This window comes from Megalobrama amblycephala, linkage group LG20 (genome assembly GCF_018812025.1).
Source record: "Megalobrama amblycephala isolate DHTTF-2021 linkage group LG20, ASM1881202v1, whole genome shotgun sequence".
NCBI classification, from domain to species: domain Eukaryota; kingdom Metazoa; phylum Chordata; class Actinopteri; order Cypriniformes; family Xenocyprididae; genus Megalobrama; species Megalobrama amblycephala.
The window spans coordinates 19,992,118-20,010,273 of NC_063063.1; the positions used below are offsets into that span (position 1 = coordinate 19,992,118).

At 36.4% G+C, this 18,156-nt stretch overlaps 1 protein-coding gene across 1 annotated transcript in view; it reads right to left on the reverse strand.

The window, feature by feature from the left end:
• The window catches only part of uts2r2 (urotensin-2 receptor 2), a 24,789-nt gene extending 7,357 nt beyond the window's left edge, over positions 1–17,432 (reverse strand). The window contains exons 1-8 of the mRNA XM_048169862.1: positions 17,224–17,432; positions 16,756–16,967; positions 12,011–12,086; positions 9,507–9,549; positions 7,876–7,940; positions 6,808–6,864; positions 6,126–6,279; positions 2,417–2,540 (exon numbers count right to left, since the gene is read on the reverse strand). Coding sequence (XP_048025819.1) covers positions 2,417–2,540; positions 6,126–6,279; positions 6,808–6,864; positions 7,876–7,940; positions 9,507–9,549; positions 12,011–12,086; positions 16,756–16,967; positions 17,224–17,399 — 907 coding nt within the window. The 5' untranslated portion in view covers positions 17,400–17,432. The remainder of the gene's footprint in view (positions 1–2,416; positions 2,541–6,125; positions 6,280–6,807; positions 6,865–7,875; positions 7,941–9,506; positions 9,550–12,010; positions 12,087–16,755; positions 16,968–17,223) is intronic.
• Between the last annotated feature and the right edge of the window lie 724 nt (positions 17,433–18,156).

Here is an 18,156-nt window from a genome sequence, read left to right on the forward strand (position 1 = left end):
TACGTAACAGTCGGGGTGTACGCCCCCAACATTTGCATATTCCAGCCCACGGTCCCAACATTATCATTATGAAAGGCATTAGACAAGGGCAAAACGTCTGGATCAACGTCTGAATCAACAGACTAGGTAAGCAAGCAAGAACAACAGCGAAAAATGGCAGATGGAGCGATAATAACTGACATGATCCATGATATCATGATATTTTTAGTGATATTTGTAAATTTTCTTTCTAAATGTTTCGTTAGCATGTTGCTAATGTACTGTTAAATGTGGTTAAAGTTACCATCGTTTATTACTGTATTCACGGAGACAAGAGCCGTCGCTATTTTCATTTTTAAACACTTGCAGTCTGTATAATGCATAAACAACTTCATTCTTTATAAATCGCTCCAACAGTGTGTAATGTTTGCTTTAGCCACACAGCATAGCCTCAAACTCATTCAGAATCAATGTAAACAATATAACAGTATACAATACTCACATAATCCGACGCATGCATGTCGCATGCATGACGAACACTTTGTAAAGATCCATTTTGAGGGTTATATTAGCTGTGTAAACTTTGTTATGGCACTGTTTAAGGCGAGCGCGAGCTCTGTGGGCGGAGAGCACGGGATTTAAAGGGGCCACAGCATAAATCGGCGCGTTTATAATGATGCCCCAAAATAGGCAGTTAAAAAAATTAATTAAAAAAAATCTATGGGGTATTTTGAGCTGAAACTTCACAGACACATTCAGGGGACACCTTAGACTTATATTACATCTTTTAAAAACATAATCTAGGGCACCTTTAAGTTGCAGTTTCCCCTCCCAATAGAATTCAAAGAATGGAAACTTAATTACACATCATTCTACAATGCACATTATTTTCCACATTAGGCACAGTTACCAGGCAGAGCGTAACTGATCTTAATTTAAGCAGACATAACACCATGTCTGGCAAAAGGGTCGTTTGAATACTCAAAAGCCACAGGAATTATATATTGCCAGTGGGCATTAGGTGTAAATCCAACAACATAGATTTTACCTTTAAGCGTTTTCATACATATTTAATATATGTTTAATTTATATTAACGTACCCTGCCGTTCAGAGGTTTGGGGTTTTTAATGCTTTTGAAAGAAGCCTCTTCATGCTCACCTAGGCTACATTTTTTTAATTAAAAATAACTATTTTAAAATGTAACTTATTGATGGCAAAGCTGAACTTTCACCAGCTATTACTCTAGTCTTCAGTGTCACATGATCCTTCAGAAATATAATTGATTTGAAATTGAAATCTTTTTTTTTGCTAGTCTATTAAAGAAGTACAAATGTTTTTTTGTTTTTTTAAAAAGAAATTTAATAATGCCAATAATCTGCAATTTACTACAGCTTTAAGGGGTTAGTTCACCCTGTCATTAATTACTCACCCTTACATCATTCCAAACCCATAAGACCTTCGTTCACCTTCAGAACACGAATTACGATATTTTTGATGAAATACGAGGTTTTTTTTTTTTTGTTTCCCATAGAAAACAACAAAATTACCACATTCAAGGTTCAGAAAAGTGGTAAAAGTGGTCCCCTATGCAGTTCAGCTTTTCCGTGTTTACGTCCAAACACCGACACTGTATTGGCCAACTGTGTAGGAGACTGACAGGGTAGAGACGAAATTGTTGAATAAAGTCTTTATTTTAGTTTTTGAGCACAAAAAGTATTCTCGACGCTTCATAACATTAAGGTTAAACCAGTGTAGTCACATTGACTATTTTAACAATGTCTTTACTACTTCTCTGGACCATGAATGTGGTAATTTTGTTGTTTTCTATGGGAGATAAAACCTCTTGGATCAAAAATATCTTAATTTGTGTTCTGAAGATTAACAAAGTTCTTGCGGGTTTGTAACAACATGAGAGTGATTAATTAATGACAGAAGTTTCATTTTTGGGTGATCTAACCCTTTAACAGACCACACTTACAGTACACAGTACTACAGAACAAGGGCAGCAAAATACGTTTTTGAAAGTTTAACTACTTTAAAGTTGACATAATGTGCCATACACTAAAAACAAGATGCAATATAATGTTTGGCCCCTATATATTTACCTTGGAAAGGCTGACTTGATGATGAAACTGATTGTTAGCTGATAGGTCAGTAAATGGCTTATTTTCAATAATATGAAAATAAAGCCAGCCATATTCTGACTAATTAATCATATACATTTAATTCTGTACTCATCTACCACAATAACTGAGATCTTCATTTTGGGGCATTTCTCATTAAATATATAGATATACAAGATTAATTTAATTTATCAGATTATAATTTCATTTTTAAAATCAACTGACAGCCATAATTAAATCCTTATCTTGCTTGAACACATTTCACTTTCATGCTTTTATACAAATCCCGGTGATGTGTGTGACGTGTATTTACCAGCCCGTGGCTCCACCGTTCTGTTGCTATTCGGGTCCATGAAGACAAACCGTCCGCCACCAAACTCCACACCATAATCAGACAAGTAGAGCAAAGATGTGTAGTCAAAGGATCCATAAGTCTCCTGTTAAAAAATATGCACATTTTAAACACCATGAATATTTATTTTCTGTAAAACCTCAAAAAAAAAAATAAAAAAAATCTCAGCATGAGCCTGAAACATTAATTAAGATGCTTTAATAATTCATCTTAGTTGGATGGGGAGAACCAAATTGATCAAGACCTCATGATGTATTATGGGGTTGTTGGTTGTCTTGAAAAAAATTCTAATCTCTTGATTGACAGATTCATTCATTAATGTATTTATAATTGCTGCAAATTTTATAATGTACACAAGTAAAACTCTCTCTCTCTCTCAAAAAAAAAAAAAAAAACCCTCAAGTAAAGCCTAAGATTTCCTGGCTTACCGAAAAACAGTGGTAGAATTTAACGGCATCCCGGGGACTTTAAACTCTGCTCTGCTTTACGAGGGGAATCTCTTTAGTGATCCCAAACCACACAGGCGTCACTTCTCGGCATGTCGGATCACACTTTTAACTACTTTAATCTAATCTACGGTTTAAAGCTGGCAGTATTCTGGCAACGGCACTTTGTTTCCAGTGGTTTTTTCAGAGACAGTTTAATGAGGAATATTCCACACACCTACCGCAGAGGGAGTACATTCAGCATTTGAGACGCTTATTTGTTTTTATTATTTTATCAATGCCAAAATATCATCCCACAACTCATATGGATCAACCCTACCAGAAAGCTCATTATCACTGTGGCGCGTTACATTTCTGTCTAAACACGAGCTGATTCAAGTGAATTGTAAAATTGTATAAGCAAATGACAGATGATGATGCAATGTGGACAGTTACGTTTCAAAAACAAACCAATAGGTGCAGCTACAAACTACGATGACCTTCTCAATCTGTTTATCTTTTTGCCTCTCATGCAACATGAAGAAATCCAAAACACAAAAGCAATTTATCTTCAATGTAAGCAGTTTATTCCTTTGGTGTGTTACAGCCAAGCACGTAAACCTTGCCTGCAAAATGAAATGATCACTTTGATTAATTCACCCTGATGGCCACATTCATAAACGCACAACCAACTCAGAGATCAAAGGTACTTCTTAAGACCAGACGTAAATGAACTTGAACTTGTTTTTAGATCCCCTCAAGACCTCATTTCAACAGCTAGAAAGTGACGTAGGAACATTACGCTTTGTTTCAAAAATAAATCATGTCTTTTAAAGGCAATGTTGTTGTGATAAAAGAGATTTTAAGTCTGACCAAATAAAGAGTCCAGGTCCTAAACGTGCTGTACCAGACACTGGTTTGGGTGCAAATATTGCTGAGCACTTCCATCTTCATGCATGAGAAATTCAGAGAATAGTCTCAAATATGCTAAAACCATATGAGCCAGTGGCGTACCGCAAGTCTTGGCCCCTCCTGGGGCTCGTTATGCACGAGTATTTAAGGGTTCAAGCGCGTAGTGCTGAAAGCCTATTGGAATTGTTAGGATTTTCAAAGATCATCATTCTGTCCTAAAAAGACCAAACCATAAGTTATAGAGACAAAGCTGCAGAGAAACTTTGAGGGATGGTTAGTCCCCACCCCGATCGGCCTGATGGTGGCACTACAGCGATCAAAAGTACAAAATTATAAACCATCAGGCGCAGACTGATATCAGTCTTATATCACTGGAATCATTGTCTCAAGACCTTTTTTTGCAAACTAGTCTTAGGGTTTTCGCCCGATCGGAACCAAACCAGTGCAGAAAAATTCACTGGAACCTGAATGACAACAACTATACAAAACATGTCAAAATTTCCATTCAAGTTCGCTATTGGATGCCAAAACGTTGGCCACTTTTACTAAAATGGCTATAATTCTTGAACGGAATGAGATAACGAAACTGGGTACACTAACGTATGAGCTCAGTGTGTGGTCACGTGAAAAAGGATGTGGCAACTGGCGGCTTGGTGGCGCTATAAAAGGAAAAGAACACAAAAACAGCTATAGCTACGCAACAGTCAGTCCGATTGACTTGAAAACTGCCATGCAGTGTCTTTTTTCCAAGGTGCCACGATGGTCTATATGGACATTTGCGCATCTCAAAAAACACGGCCGCTGTTGGCCAATGAAGTTTGTGCACCTGTTAGATAAGGTTAGTGGAGGCCAATCGGAATGAAAATCGCTGGGCCTTTTTGACTCATGGCCCTAGAGGTCTGTGGGAAATCTGAAAGAAATCGGCAATCAAGGGGCACCATCATGTTTTTCAAGCACATAAATTACTGTATATTACATGATTTTTCACACATGCATGGCATACTCATACCATGAGATAGATCCTCATTCTGAACAACTTGTCCCTAGGACCACTGCTGTCAATCAAGTTGTTCATTAATAAAAACCTACTTTCGCATACTAGTCCTAGGTTTTTCGCTCAACCTTGATAAAACCACTGTAGGACAACTCTCTGGACTCTCTATTCTAGGTCAACAACTATACCAAAAAAAAAGAAAATTGTTAAATTACCAAATTAGCATTTGGATAGCTATGACCAAGAATACACAAAAACCAATCAGTCTTAAACGAAAACTCAGAACTTCACGAAATTAGGTGAGCACATGCGACATGATTCTAAAGAATACAAACTTTTATGTAGATCGGGCCATAGGTGGTGCTATAACTGTTAATAAGCTTTAAAAACCATATATTTCCTTAGTAAATTACTTGTATTGGCTGTAAATGGTCTCTTGCATTTACGGTCTAGGTGGTTACAGGCTTGCTAAATAAAACTAACGTTTTACACGTGCTTAAAAGCCTTAAAGCCCTTGAACCCAAATAACTGCTGCTTGCAGCTATATTTGTAATTGCATCTGATTAAGACAGACAGTTATGTTATTTTGGGCAATTTAGCCCTCTCTTAAATAATACTCTTTTTATTTTGCCAGTTCGGTTGTGAAATATTTTTTGTTAACATTTCAGGTCAGTATTTTAGAAAGCATAAATGTCACATCAATCAGCATATGTCAGTGCAAATCAATAAATCAAAATTACAGCATGATTCATTGATCCCTGTGATTGCAATTAATGTACATAATACATTTGTGCAGCATTAAAAGTCTTTGTAAGCTCCAAGTATATTTGCCACTTTAAAATCAAATTCAACTATTATATAAATGGTTCATGAAGGCGGGCACTACGGGGCTGTGGGGGATCTCCCATGCGCCAGTAATTGGGATTGAGTGCCAATTAATTTCATATCTGTAATAATTAGCTGATGCTTGGTTACATCATGAATATAATATTAATCTAGTTCCATTATTCATATCCAAATCCCTTTGTGTTTGCTTTATAGATTTGCCTCCCTAGACAAGTATTTAAAGTTCTGCTTTATTTCAAGTCACTGAACTAATTTGATGTGAAACATTATTTATTTATAAATGTCAACTTTGCAATAATATGGCCTATTAAAGCTAGTTCAAAACATCTGGGCCCTTGCGCATGAAGATATTTTTGGTCCATGTTCTGAGGGAACAAATGTGATTGGCAGTTTCAGAACACTGGTCATTGAGTAAACACTGGGAGTTCTTGAACATTCCTAAGATGTGATTTAAAAGCTAGATGTTAAATGTTTTCTTGGATATTCATGTTACCTTATCGATATGTGGGTGCCAGTACTCGTCATGAGTGGTTTTGGCAGAGGTGCTGTTGATGCGAGAGAAGAAGGTGGGCTTGGTGAGGTACATCTGTTTGGAGTCCAGACCAAACGTCTCAGCTATCGCCTTTTGAATTCGGCCACGGACATCTCTGGTTTAAAACATAGCGCGTAAAATTCTCTTTATATAGTTGACATCAGCTTGTGGTACTTTTATCCATCCATACCCATAATAGGGATTACAAAACAACAGATTTTCAAAACCAACTAGTTGGTGGGCTGCCAAAAAAGACTAGCTGACTAATCGTTAAGAAAGCCCTGAAAAATTAGAAAAATTTACCCGACACATTCCTGTGTTCAAAAAAGTATAACTATTTTTAACTTGATATATTGGTATAAAAATGGTAATGGTTTAAAACCTGGTTGATTCCCATTGCAGTGATCAAAGATGTCTTTCTGCATGTGTATAGTTAAAGTGGCACAGCTAAAAAATTAAATTAAATTAAATTAAATTTAAAAATATATATAAATTATTTTCAAAATAAAACAAAATATAAAAATACAATTTAATAAATAATAAAACAAATAAAAGAGACTAATGTTGGACAATATTTGAGAACTGAATTTGCATTAATAGATTTTGTCAAAAGAAATGCTTCAAACATTTCCACATCACTCACCTGTACAGTTCAAAATCTTCTTCTGTGAAAACATCCCTTATCTCATTCTTAAAATATCTGTGGATGAAAAGCATATGGATTGATTTGAGATAAAAATAAAAACCAATATCAAACACACCACCTTGAACATTTGTAGGATGGCAGCCATTTAAAGGTGCTAAAGAGGATCTTTTCGTCGACTGAGAAACCAAAGACTGTTACTGAGTTTTTGAAATGAGCGCATGCGTAAGAACAACCCCCCTCCTTCGAAGGAACGCCTCCCAAAACTCGTAAACACTCGTATTGGAACACGAGTGTTTACCACCGGCATTCGCTGTGTCGTGTTAGTGGATTCATTATGTCGGACTCACCGCAGGTAACTCATAATCTGCAGTTGTTACTCCTGTCTCCTGACAAAAACATTGTATGCGGCGCCTGTAGAGTGTGGAAAGTTACTGGAGAGCGCAGCCGCGCTCGTCTCTCACAAGGAACGTCACGGCAGTGATTGACAAGCCAGAGGGCCAACGATTGGCTGATGTTTTTAAGGCCCTACCTCGTGCACAGATGATGTATATTAATATTATTCCTTTCAGTGCACCTAATAAATAGTCTTTTATCAGTTAGTAAAGACAGTTTCAAGTAATATTGCAAAAATGTATAAAACAAAACATCCTCTTTAGCACCTTTAAATACTCAAATACTGCTTCAACATCAAAATGCAAGCAGCAATAGATACACACACAACATGTCACAACAAGTGTGCCAACACATGCCAGCTGTACAAGTTAACTGCCAGCACAGTACCAGCCTGTGTGTGGGCACCAAAGTGTAAATCTCATAAAAAGACATGAGGGAAATCTCCAGGTGTAAGAGATGAAAACACGATCTTTCACAATCGAAGCTAGAAAGACATTCCCATCATTGCCGCCACTGATTTCTGTTCAGCTCCTCAGGCCCAGGGGTATACTTTGATGTGCATATGAAACGCACTTCGAGACATCTGATAAAGCTGTGATTCGGACTGATCAAACTGTTGCTGAAGTTCAGGTGGAGACGACTTCCTGTCATTTGCCGACACGTAATACTCACTTATAGATATTTACAAACTGCTTCCCCATCGACAACGCCCCAGAGTGAAGATCCAGGATGGAGGCCTGTACACAACAAAAATGAACAGAAAAAAGACAGTGGAAACAGTCAATATTTGAGAAAAAAGCACAGCTTTCCCTAGTGTCTCTGGTTTGACTAAACTCCAAAGACAACCACTGAGGGCTTGCAACTACCCGAGAGCTGGACTGTACAGCCGAAGTTGTTGTTATTCGTGCTTCATCATAAGGTCAACAGATGGACTCCTCTCAGGGCTGGTATTCCCTGCTCTCTGTCTACGCACACTTCATAAATCATGATGATGGGGCTGATCTGCTCTTAAAAACTCAGCAGGACCCTCGGTTATACCCTCTTTTAGTTTACTGGTTACACTCTATAAAAGGCCTCTTTGCCTGGGAAGATCCCAGACTAGGTTTCTACCTTAAAAGTTCTTTTTATGTAACATTATACGGTATCAGATATTCTCTGTGTAATCCACTGCAGTCAAAATAAAGCGAAAACATCATAAAGTAAAAGTAATAAAAGTAATCCATGGTCCTTATATAAGAGGGGTTGCATTTTTCTAAAGTAACATGAAATGTATAATTAAAAATTATATTACCAGCATAACAATTTGGGTGAAAGGCTTGAACACCAACATTGAAAAGTTTGGGATCAGTAAGATTTTTTTTTAAAGAAATGCATACTTTTATTCAGCAAGGATGCATTAAAATGATCAAACGTGAGAGTAAATATAAGTATTATACAAAAGATTTATATTTCAAATATATGCTGTTTTTTGTGCTTTATATTCATAATTATATTCGTAACAATTTCCACAAAAATATTAGGTCGTATTATTAGTCAATCAGCATTTTAGAATGATTTCTGAAGGATCATGTGACACTGAAGACTGGAGGAGTGGCTGCTAAAAATTCATCTTTGCCATCACAGAAATCAAATACATTTTAAAATGTATTCAAATAGAAATTGTTTTAATAATATTTCACAATGTCACTGTGTTTAGTGTATTTTTAAGCAGGTGTTCATCAACAAATCACTTTGGGAAAACAATCAAACTCTAGCTGCTTAAATATTTCACATTAAGATGACTTTTATAAGAGGGGTTGTGATATTTTAAGAAATACTGGACCTTATATTCACTCTAAATTGTATTTGGTGCATTATTTTACAATATGGTTCAGGTCTCGACACCACATGTACTTTTCTGCTATGATCTTTTTCAATACTTTACCATTAAGCCGCAGAGTGATGTACTGGTTAGCTGAGCTTAATCCATTACAAAGGTAAAATGCAATTTCAACAACCACTGGCAATGTCACACGCTGTTCCCATCAAACACGCGACAGTTCCTTCCAGAATCTGCCACCCACTGAATGTGAATTCTCAATTGCACTCTTAATGAGAGTGCTTTCCTGTAGAAACTCAATCATATAAACAATATGGTGCCATATAGACACATGATGTAAAAGAAGTTTGCTTTTGAATTCCAGCTGAAGTCACAACCATAGTATGTACTGCCCTCTTGTGTTCTCAAGCCGCTGCTTCCTTGATAGACCAACATGCAACTATTTTTGAACACAGATGCAAGCATATGAAGAGTGTCTACTCACACCACCATCTGATCCAGCAAGTGATAACCCCCGCTCAGCTAACCTGTGGAATAAGAAGAAACACATGTATTTATGCATGTACACTACCATAAGTAAGTTTTTTTTTTTTTTTTTTGTGCAGAAATTAAAAAAATTAATACTTTTATTAAGCAAGGACACATTCAATTGATCAAAAATGACAAGACATTAATACAGGCCCATTCACATCAAGAACGATAACTATAAATACAACGATAACCACCAACTATATTAGCGCTCACACATCATTCTGCTTATTATAAACGCGCTGCAGTTTTGTCACTTGCCACTTTAAAATCCCAAACTCTTTAAAGCAGGATGGATTCTGATTGGGTGTCAATGTTTTTAACGTTCATCAGCTGGAAAGAATCGTTCTCAAAGTGATTCCAACAATGTCGTTTCTTGTGCCATTATCATTATAGTTGAAGTGTGGACTCTGCTATACTATCTAGAATGATTTTAGAACAATATCTTTATTTTTTACAGTTATTGTCCTTGGTGTGAATAGGCCTTAATGTTATAAAAAAAATCTATTTCAAATAAATACTGTTTTTTTGAACGTTCTATTCATCAAAGAATCTTGAAAAAAAAAGTATCATGGTTTCCACACAAAAAATATAAAAGGATTAGTCCACTTTCAAATAAAAATTTCCTGATAATTTTATATATAATTATAAGCTTGATAATCCAAGCTTTTTGAAGAATACGAAATCACGTTCTGGTGGAAGCACTTGTGATGCAATCATTTTTTTAAAGAAAATGACTGTTCGTTTCACTAGATAAGACCCTTATTCCTCGTCTGGTATCAGTTTAAGCCCTTTGAAGCTGCACTGAAACTGTAATTTTGACCTTCAACCGTTTGGAGTCCATTGAAGTCCACTGTAAGGAGAATAATCCTGGAATGTTTTCATCAAAAACCTTAATTTCTTTTCGAGTAAATTATCAGGAAAATTTTATTTGAAAGTGGACTAAACCTTTAAGCAGCAAAACCGTTTTTAACATTGATAATACTGAGAAATATTACTTAAATACCACATCAGCATATCAGAATGATTTCTAAAGGATCACATGACACTGAAGACTGTAAAGTAATGATGCTAAAAAAATTGTTGTTTTTGCAAATGTTTTGCTGAGAAACTTTCCATTTGCTCGCAAAATGTTCGCTTAAAAAAAAAACAAAAAAAAAACACAAAGTTTCTTGAGGGAACGCAAACGTTTTGCAAGGGAATGCAAAGATTTTGCAAGCAAACGCAAATTTTCTCAGGGGAATGCAAAAGCAGTGAAATATATTTTTTCTACCACCATGTCCCTTTAGGGGCCACATAGAAAATAGAAATAAACTACTTTTAAAATATAAAAATAGAACAGTTTCAATTGTAATAATATTTCACAATATTACTGTTTTAAAGGTGCCCAAGAATGCTTTTTCACAAGATGTAATATAAGTCTAAGGTGTCTCCTGAATGTGTCTGTGAAGTTTCAGCTCAAAATACCCCATAGATTGTTTTTAGTTAATTTTTTTAACTGCCTATTTTGGGGCATCATTAACAATGCACTGATTTACACTCGGCGCCGCCCCCTTAAATCGCGTGCTCCCTGCCACATGAGCTGTCGACTATATTACAGCGCATTTACAACGTTCACACAGCTAATATAACCCTCAAGATGTTCGTCATGCATACTGTATGCATGCTTCGAATTATGTGAGTAAAGTATTTATTTGGATGTTAAAGTTTTATTCTGAGTGAATTTGAGGCTGTCCTCCGTGGCTAATGGCTAATGCTACACTGTTGGAGAGATTTATAAAGAATGAAGTTGTGTTTATGCATTATACAGACTGCAAGTGTTTAAAAAATGAAAATAGCGACGCTCTTGTCTCCGTGAATACAGTAAGAAACGATGGTAACTTTAACCTCATTTAACAGTACATTAGCAACATGCTAACGAAACATTTAGAAAGACAATTTACAAATATCACTAAAAATATCATGCTATCATGGATTATGTCAGTTATTATTGCTCCATCTGCCATTTTTCGCTGTTGTTCTTGCTTACCTAGTCTGATGATTCGGCTGTGTGCAGCTCCAGACGTTAATACTGGCTGCCCTTGTGTAATCCCTTTCATAATGTTGGGAACATGGGCTGACATTATGCAAATATTGGGGCGTACACCCCGACTGTTACGTAACAGTCGGTGTTATGTTGAGATTCGCCTGTTCTTCGGAGGTCGTTTAAACAAATGAGATTTATATAAGAAGGAGGAAACAATGGGGTTTGAGACTCACTGTATGTCTTTTCCATGTACTGAACTCTTGTTATTCAACTATGCCAAGGTAAATTCAATTTTTGAATCTAGGGCACCTTTAACTATTTTTGATCAAATAATTGCAGCCTCGGTGAGCATAACAGACTTCTTCCATAAACACTGAAGAATCTTACCAACCTCAAGCTATTGAACGATAGTGTATATATGTGTGCATGTGTACCTTCTAAGTTTCTGTGCCTCCTCCAAAGTCACCACACTGTCTGAAATAGCTCTGCCGCATTTTGTTGGGGTGCAACCTGAGGACAGAATGCATTAGCCTTTCATACAGATTCATTAATTATGACAGATTAAAGTAACTGGCTCTACACCTCTGCCAAATTTTCTTTTCAAACTGCATATTCAATAACACATTCAGTGAGGCAGCTTGCCTTGCAAAACGAACTGCATAATGACTCTGAAGTTTATTCCAGCTTCCTCTCAGAGAGGAAGTGCTTTTGGTCAGGCAACATTCACAGTGGGGTGTTCAATTCACAACAAGGCTCTAAGTCCAATCAAATTCCAAAGTATACAGTATTTTGGCATAGATTCATATGCCACTTGGGAGAATCCAGTAGGATTTTCTTGCAGGAATTCTTAAGACCTAACAGCGAAATGGCTACGGTTAGCTTTGGGACATATTTTCCTGAATATATTGTCTCTTTCCCAGAGTTTATTTATGCCCGTCATAAAGAAAGCAGGATGAACTAGAGCCAAGGGAATGCTTGTTAATCCCAGCACTTGCTTTGTTTGAGAAGCCTGCAGCTTTTTGAAGCCTGTGTGAGGTTCAGTAATGAGTCCTATGTGGGAGGCTTCAGACTGTCAATCACAGCTCTGGCTTTCTACCAAATATCTAACTTCATGATTTTCACCGATGGAATGCACAGGTGCTGACTTTGTTCAAGCAAAGCTTTCTACTCCCAGAAGTTGTTTGGGAGCAGGTTTCCTCTGATACAGCAACGTGTATTAGTTCAAAGGTCGCCCTAGTTATATTGCACAGACTTTTTGGAACAAAGATCCATATAGTAAAGAATAGCTGGGCTCATAAATTCTACCAGCTGCAAACCCAAGCCATGAATAATAAGGTGATCAGTCACAGAAGCTTAAAGTGACCAAAGAATGTATTATTTTGAATAAATCAGATATGCAAAAACAACATTTAGGTAAAAATGTTTTTGGTTTAGAAAAATATGTTATAAAGACACAATCTTCACATGCACGTAGGAGTATGCAAAAAATCTCACTGGCTGCTTTATTAAGTACACCTTGTAGTTGGTTGGACCTCCTTTTGCCTTCAGAACTGCCTTAAAGGTGCCCTAGAACATATTTTTAAAAGATGTAATATAAGTCTAAGGTGTCCCCTGAATGTGTCTGAAGTTTCAGCTCAAAATACCCCATAGATTTTTTTTTATTCATTTTTTTAACTGCCTATTTTGGGGCATCATTAACTATGCACCGATATATAGGTTGCGGTCCCTTTAATTCTCGTGCTCCCCCGTCCCCGGAGCTCGCGCTTGCCTTGAACAGCATAAACACAGTTTACACAGCTAATATAACCCTCAAAATGGATCTTTACAAAGTGTTCGTCATGCAGCATGTCTAATTGTGTAAGTATAGTATTTATTTGGATGTTTACATTTGATTCTGAATGAGTTTGATAGTATGCTCCGTGGCTAACGGCTAATGCTACACTGTTGGAGAGATTTATAAAGAATGAAGTTGTGTTTATGCATTATACAGACTGCAAGTGTTTAAAAATGAAAATAGCGACGGCTCTCTTGTCTCCGTGAATACAGTAAGAAACAATGGTAACTTTAACCACATTTAACAGTACATTAGCATCATGCTAACGAAACATTTAGAAAGACAGTTTACAAATATCACTAAAAATATCATGTTATCATGGATCACGTCAGTTATTATTGCTCCATCTGTAATTTTTTGCTATTGTTCTTGCTTTCTTACCTAGTCTGATGATTCAGCTGTGCACATCCAGACATTCTGCCCTTGTCTAATGGCTTGATCATGGGCTGGCATATGCAAATATTGGGGGCGTACACCCCGACTGTTACGTAACGGTCGGTGTTATGTTGAGATTCGCCTGTTCTTTAGAGGTCTTTTAAACAAATGAGATTTATATAAGAGGGAGGAAACAATGGAGTTTGAAACTCAGTGTATGTCTTTTCCATGTACTGAACTCTTGTTATTCAACTATGCCAAGGTAAATTCAATATTTAATTCTAGGGCACCTTTAAGTGTTCATGGCATAGATCCAACAAGATTCATCCAAACATTCATCAGAGATTTTGGTCCATATTGACATGATAGCATCATGCAGTTGCTGCAGATTATTTATTTTTTTCTGACTGCACTCAAATTTTGTTGAGCCCGTGTGAATTGTAGCCTCAGTTTCCTGTTCTTATCTAACAGGTGTGGCACCCGGTGTGGTTTTTTTTTTTTGCAGCTGTACCTCATCTGCTTAACATTTTGTGCATTTTGTGCAGGTTTAACATTTTGTGCATTCCCGTTCAGTGATGCTCTTCTGCAAACCTTGGTTGTAACGTGTAGTTTTTTTGAGTTACTGTTGCCTGTCTATCACGTCGAACCAGTCTGAACATTCTCCTCTGATCTCTGGCATCAACAAGGCATTTTCACCCACAGAACTGCCACTCACAGGACATTTTGATACTTTTTCGGACCATTCTCTCTAAACCCCAAAGAATGTTGTATGTGCTGAAAAGTAGATCCCAGAGCAGTTTCTGAAATACTCAAACCATCCCGTGTGGCACCAACAACCACACCATTTTCATAATCACTTAAATCATCTTTCTTCCCCATTTTGATGCACAGTTTGAACTTCAGCAGATCGTCTTGACCATGCCGAGTTGCTGCAATGTGACTGGCAGATTAGATATTTGCATTAATGAGGAGTTGAACAGGTGTACCTAATAAAGTGGCCGGTGAGTGTATACATTACAATATCATATATATTAAATAATAGGCAGTGCAATATGGATAAGTATACAAAAAAACTCTTATAGTTTGGTGAGTTCGGTCAGTCCACAGCTCATCCCTCCCTTTCGAAGCACATAGAGAAGCAGTGGTTGACACAGGACAAAGATATTGATGCTTCTAATAAATGGAAATACCCACACTTGCGTTCTTTGCACTTGGCCACTTGTCTACTTACATGACGTATTTCCTGTATTTTGGCTCAAGTGTTCAAGTGGGTGTGAAGATTGCATGTGTGTGTAGAACTTTTGATTGCCCGATAGGACACACTTATAGTCTTGCAAAAAATGCAAGCATCATAGCTTCTTCTTTTTTAAATTATTTCCAATACTCTGCATTTTAAAATACACACGCTATGTGACTAACAGAAAACACTATTTTAAAATTGTGGTGCTTCTTTAAGTGATAAAAAGCAGTTGCAAATGTTGTGCAAAATACACATAGCCCACTCATCTTTGCATTAATAAAATGCGCAACACTTTATATTTTATTACTAAATTATATGTATTATATGTATTATATATATAATTTAACTTACAGATGTATGTTTTCCCTGACATCTCGCGATTTCGGGGCATGTGAGGTCCCAAACATAATGCATGATGGGATACGCTTAGCCTTGAATACCGCTCAGAAGCGGTAATGGTTCATTATGCAAGGTCTTTTGCACCACTGAAAACATAGTTATGTATATTATATTGCATTTCCGTCAATAGATCCTCCTAAATATTACACACTGGACCTTTAAACTTTCATATAAAGGGTTAGTTCACCCAAAAATGAAAATTCTTTCATTTATTACTCACCATCATGCCGTTCCACACCTGTAAGACCCGTTCATTTTCAGAAAACAAATTAAGGTATTTTAGTTGAAATCCGATGGCTCCGTGAGGCCTCCATAGGGAGCAATGACATTTCCTCTCTCAAGATCCATAAAGGTACTAAAAACATATTTAAATCGGTTCATGCGAGTACAGTGGTTCAATATTAATATTATAAAGTGACGAGAATATTTTTGGTGCGCCAAGAAAAACAAAATAACGGCTTATACAGTGATGGCCGATTTCAAAACACTGCTTCAGGAAGCTTCGGAGCATAATGAATCAGCATGTCGAATCAGCGGTTCGAAGCGCCAAAGTCACGTGATTTCAGCAGTTTGACACGCGATCCGAATCATGATTCGACAGAAGAATCATAACACTCCGAAGCTTCCTGAAGCAGTGTTTTGAAATCGGCCATCACTAAATAAGATATTTTGTTTTTTTGGCGCACCAAAAATATTCTCGTCGTTTTATAATATTAATATTGAACCACTGTACTCACATGAACTGATTTAAATATGTTTTTAGTACCTTTATGGATCTTGAGAGAGGAAATGTCATTGCTGGCTATGGAGGCCTCATGGAGTCATCGGATTTCAACAAAAATACCTTAATTTGTGTTCCGAAGATTAACGAAGGGGGTTGGAACAGCATGAGGGTGAGTAATAAATTACATTATTTTCATTTTTGGGTGAACTAACCCTTGAACCTTTTATTCCTCATAATTGTAAAGAAACAAGCAATACAGTTGAATGCATTTTAAATGCCACTGTTAAAAAACATAATAGTAACGTGGCAGTGTAATAAAATAATAAAATAATAATTGTAATAAAATATGAATATAAATTGAGTGAGCAAGAAAGAGTTGTGCGAGTGACAGTAATATGTAAATTCCATAAATATATAAAAAGACCAATTACAGTTCACTATGCAAATTTCACAATAACGTTATTGATATTTCAAATTTGCATGGTAAATTTATTAAAACCAGAAATACACACCAAAACCAAAGTAGAAATGTCCTATAAAGTTTGGAATGTAGTCTGCACTTTGAGCGAATGGAGCTCAGCAAATGGAAGAAGAACCACCTACATACCTGGGAATATCTTGTACTTCTTGTAGTCTTCAGAGCACTCAACTGTGAACACTCTGGGCTGAGTGAGGACCTCACCTCTTGAAACCAAAGTGTGTGTAAAGTCATCAGTCCATGTGAAATATATCCAGCTCAATAGTCCAGTGACTCCTATCAACAGCAACAGCGTGGACACGTTACCTCTCCAAGAGGAGGCCTGTCTCTGCGCATTTCCCCTGAATGAACACACACCATATTATAAATACAGTCTAAGAACACAGGTGCGATGGACTGTCAGGTGTGCATTTCCTTCATCCATTCATTCGATTGTCAGATTGCACAACGAAAGAAACAAGAGACATATACATTTATTCTGCATTATGCAGGGAGAAATATGCATGTAAACGAGGATTTGAAGCAGCATCACTCATTAATTGCAGCAATGCAAAGTCAATGTGAGCTCATAAAGTTTCAGAAATTGAAAATCATTACCTCTTAATTTTCTTTTCAATGGCGCTACTTTCTGGACTTTTACTGATTACTCGTCGTTGTACAGTCATGTTTAATGAATATACTTGTCTGCGTGCATCAACATAACACGTGTATGGTTTCGTTTCACTTAATGTTTGTCTACTGAACTGCCCTATACAAGTCCAGTGTGAAAGCATCCGCAAGAACGTTGTCAAACACTATACGTTTAGAGTGTCAAAATAAAAGTCTAGCATATTTATTCAGACTGGATGCCACTCTGGTGTATTCTGTGACGGAATTTATATTATTTATATAATTGATTCGAATTAATAAATCTATGTTCGAAGCTTTAAAATAAATAAATAAATAAATAAATAAAGTAAGTTTAAGCTGCCTGAGGGTTTCGCTTTATTTCAAAATAAAGGTTTATCATCCACATTCAGTGTTTGGTTGTATTATACGTGTATTATTTTTTTTTTTTTTAAAGCAAACCCGACTTGTTTAAATTATGAGAATGAAGAGGTTCATTAAAATAAACTCTAATATGGAATAAGAGAAATGTACGCACTTATTCACCCAGCTAGTTGGGTTGTTCAGTTGTTTTTATTATAATTATTGTGATAATTTATTTAGTGTAATTATATTTTAGTCCCATCAGTTCTGTCTGCCCTCTGCTGCCATAATAAATCTTTTAACTAGAAATAAAAACCAATACCAACCTAAAATGGAACTTAAAAGTCTTTCAGCTTTTATATTGTTATCAAATATACTAATCTGAGCTAGTTTAATCTTAAAGAGACAATTACACAACTGACTAAAGGTTTTCTAGTGGGGAAAAAAAAACTAATTTGAGAATCTAATAAATGATGTGGTTATTGTTTTTCTGTTTGAAAGGGATGTACATAACATTGTTTCAACCTCAGCAACTTTGCGTAATGTAATTTTATAGTTCTC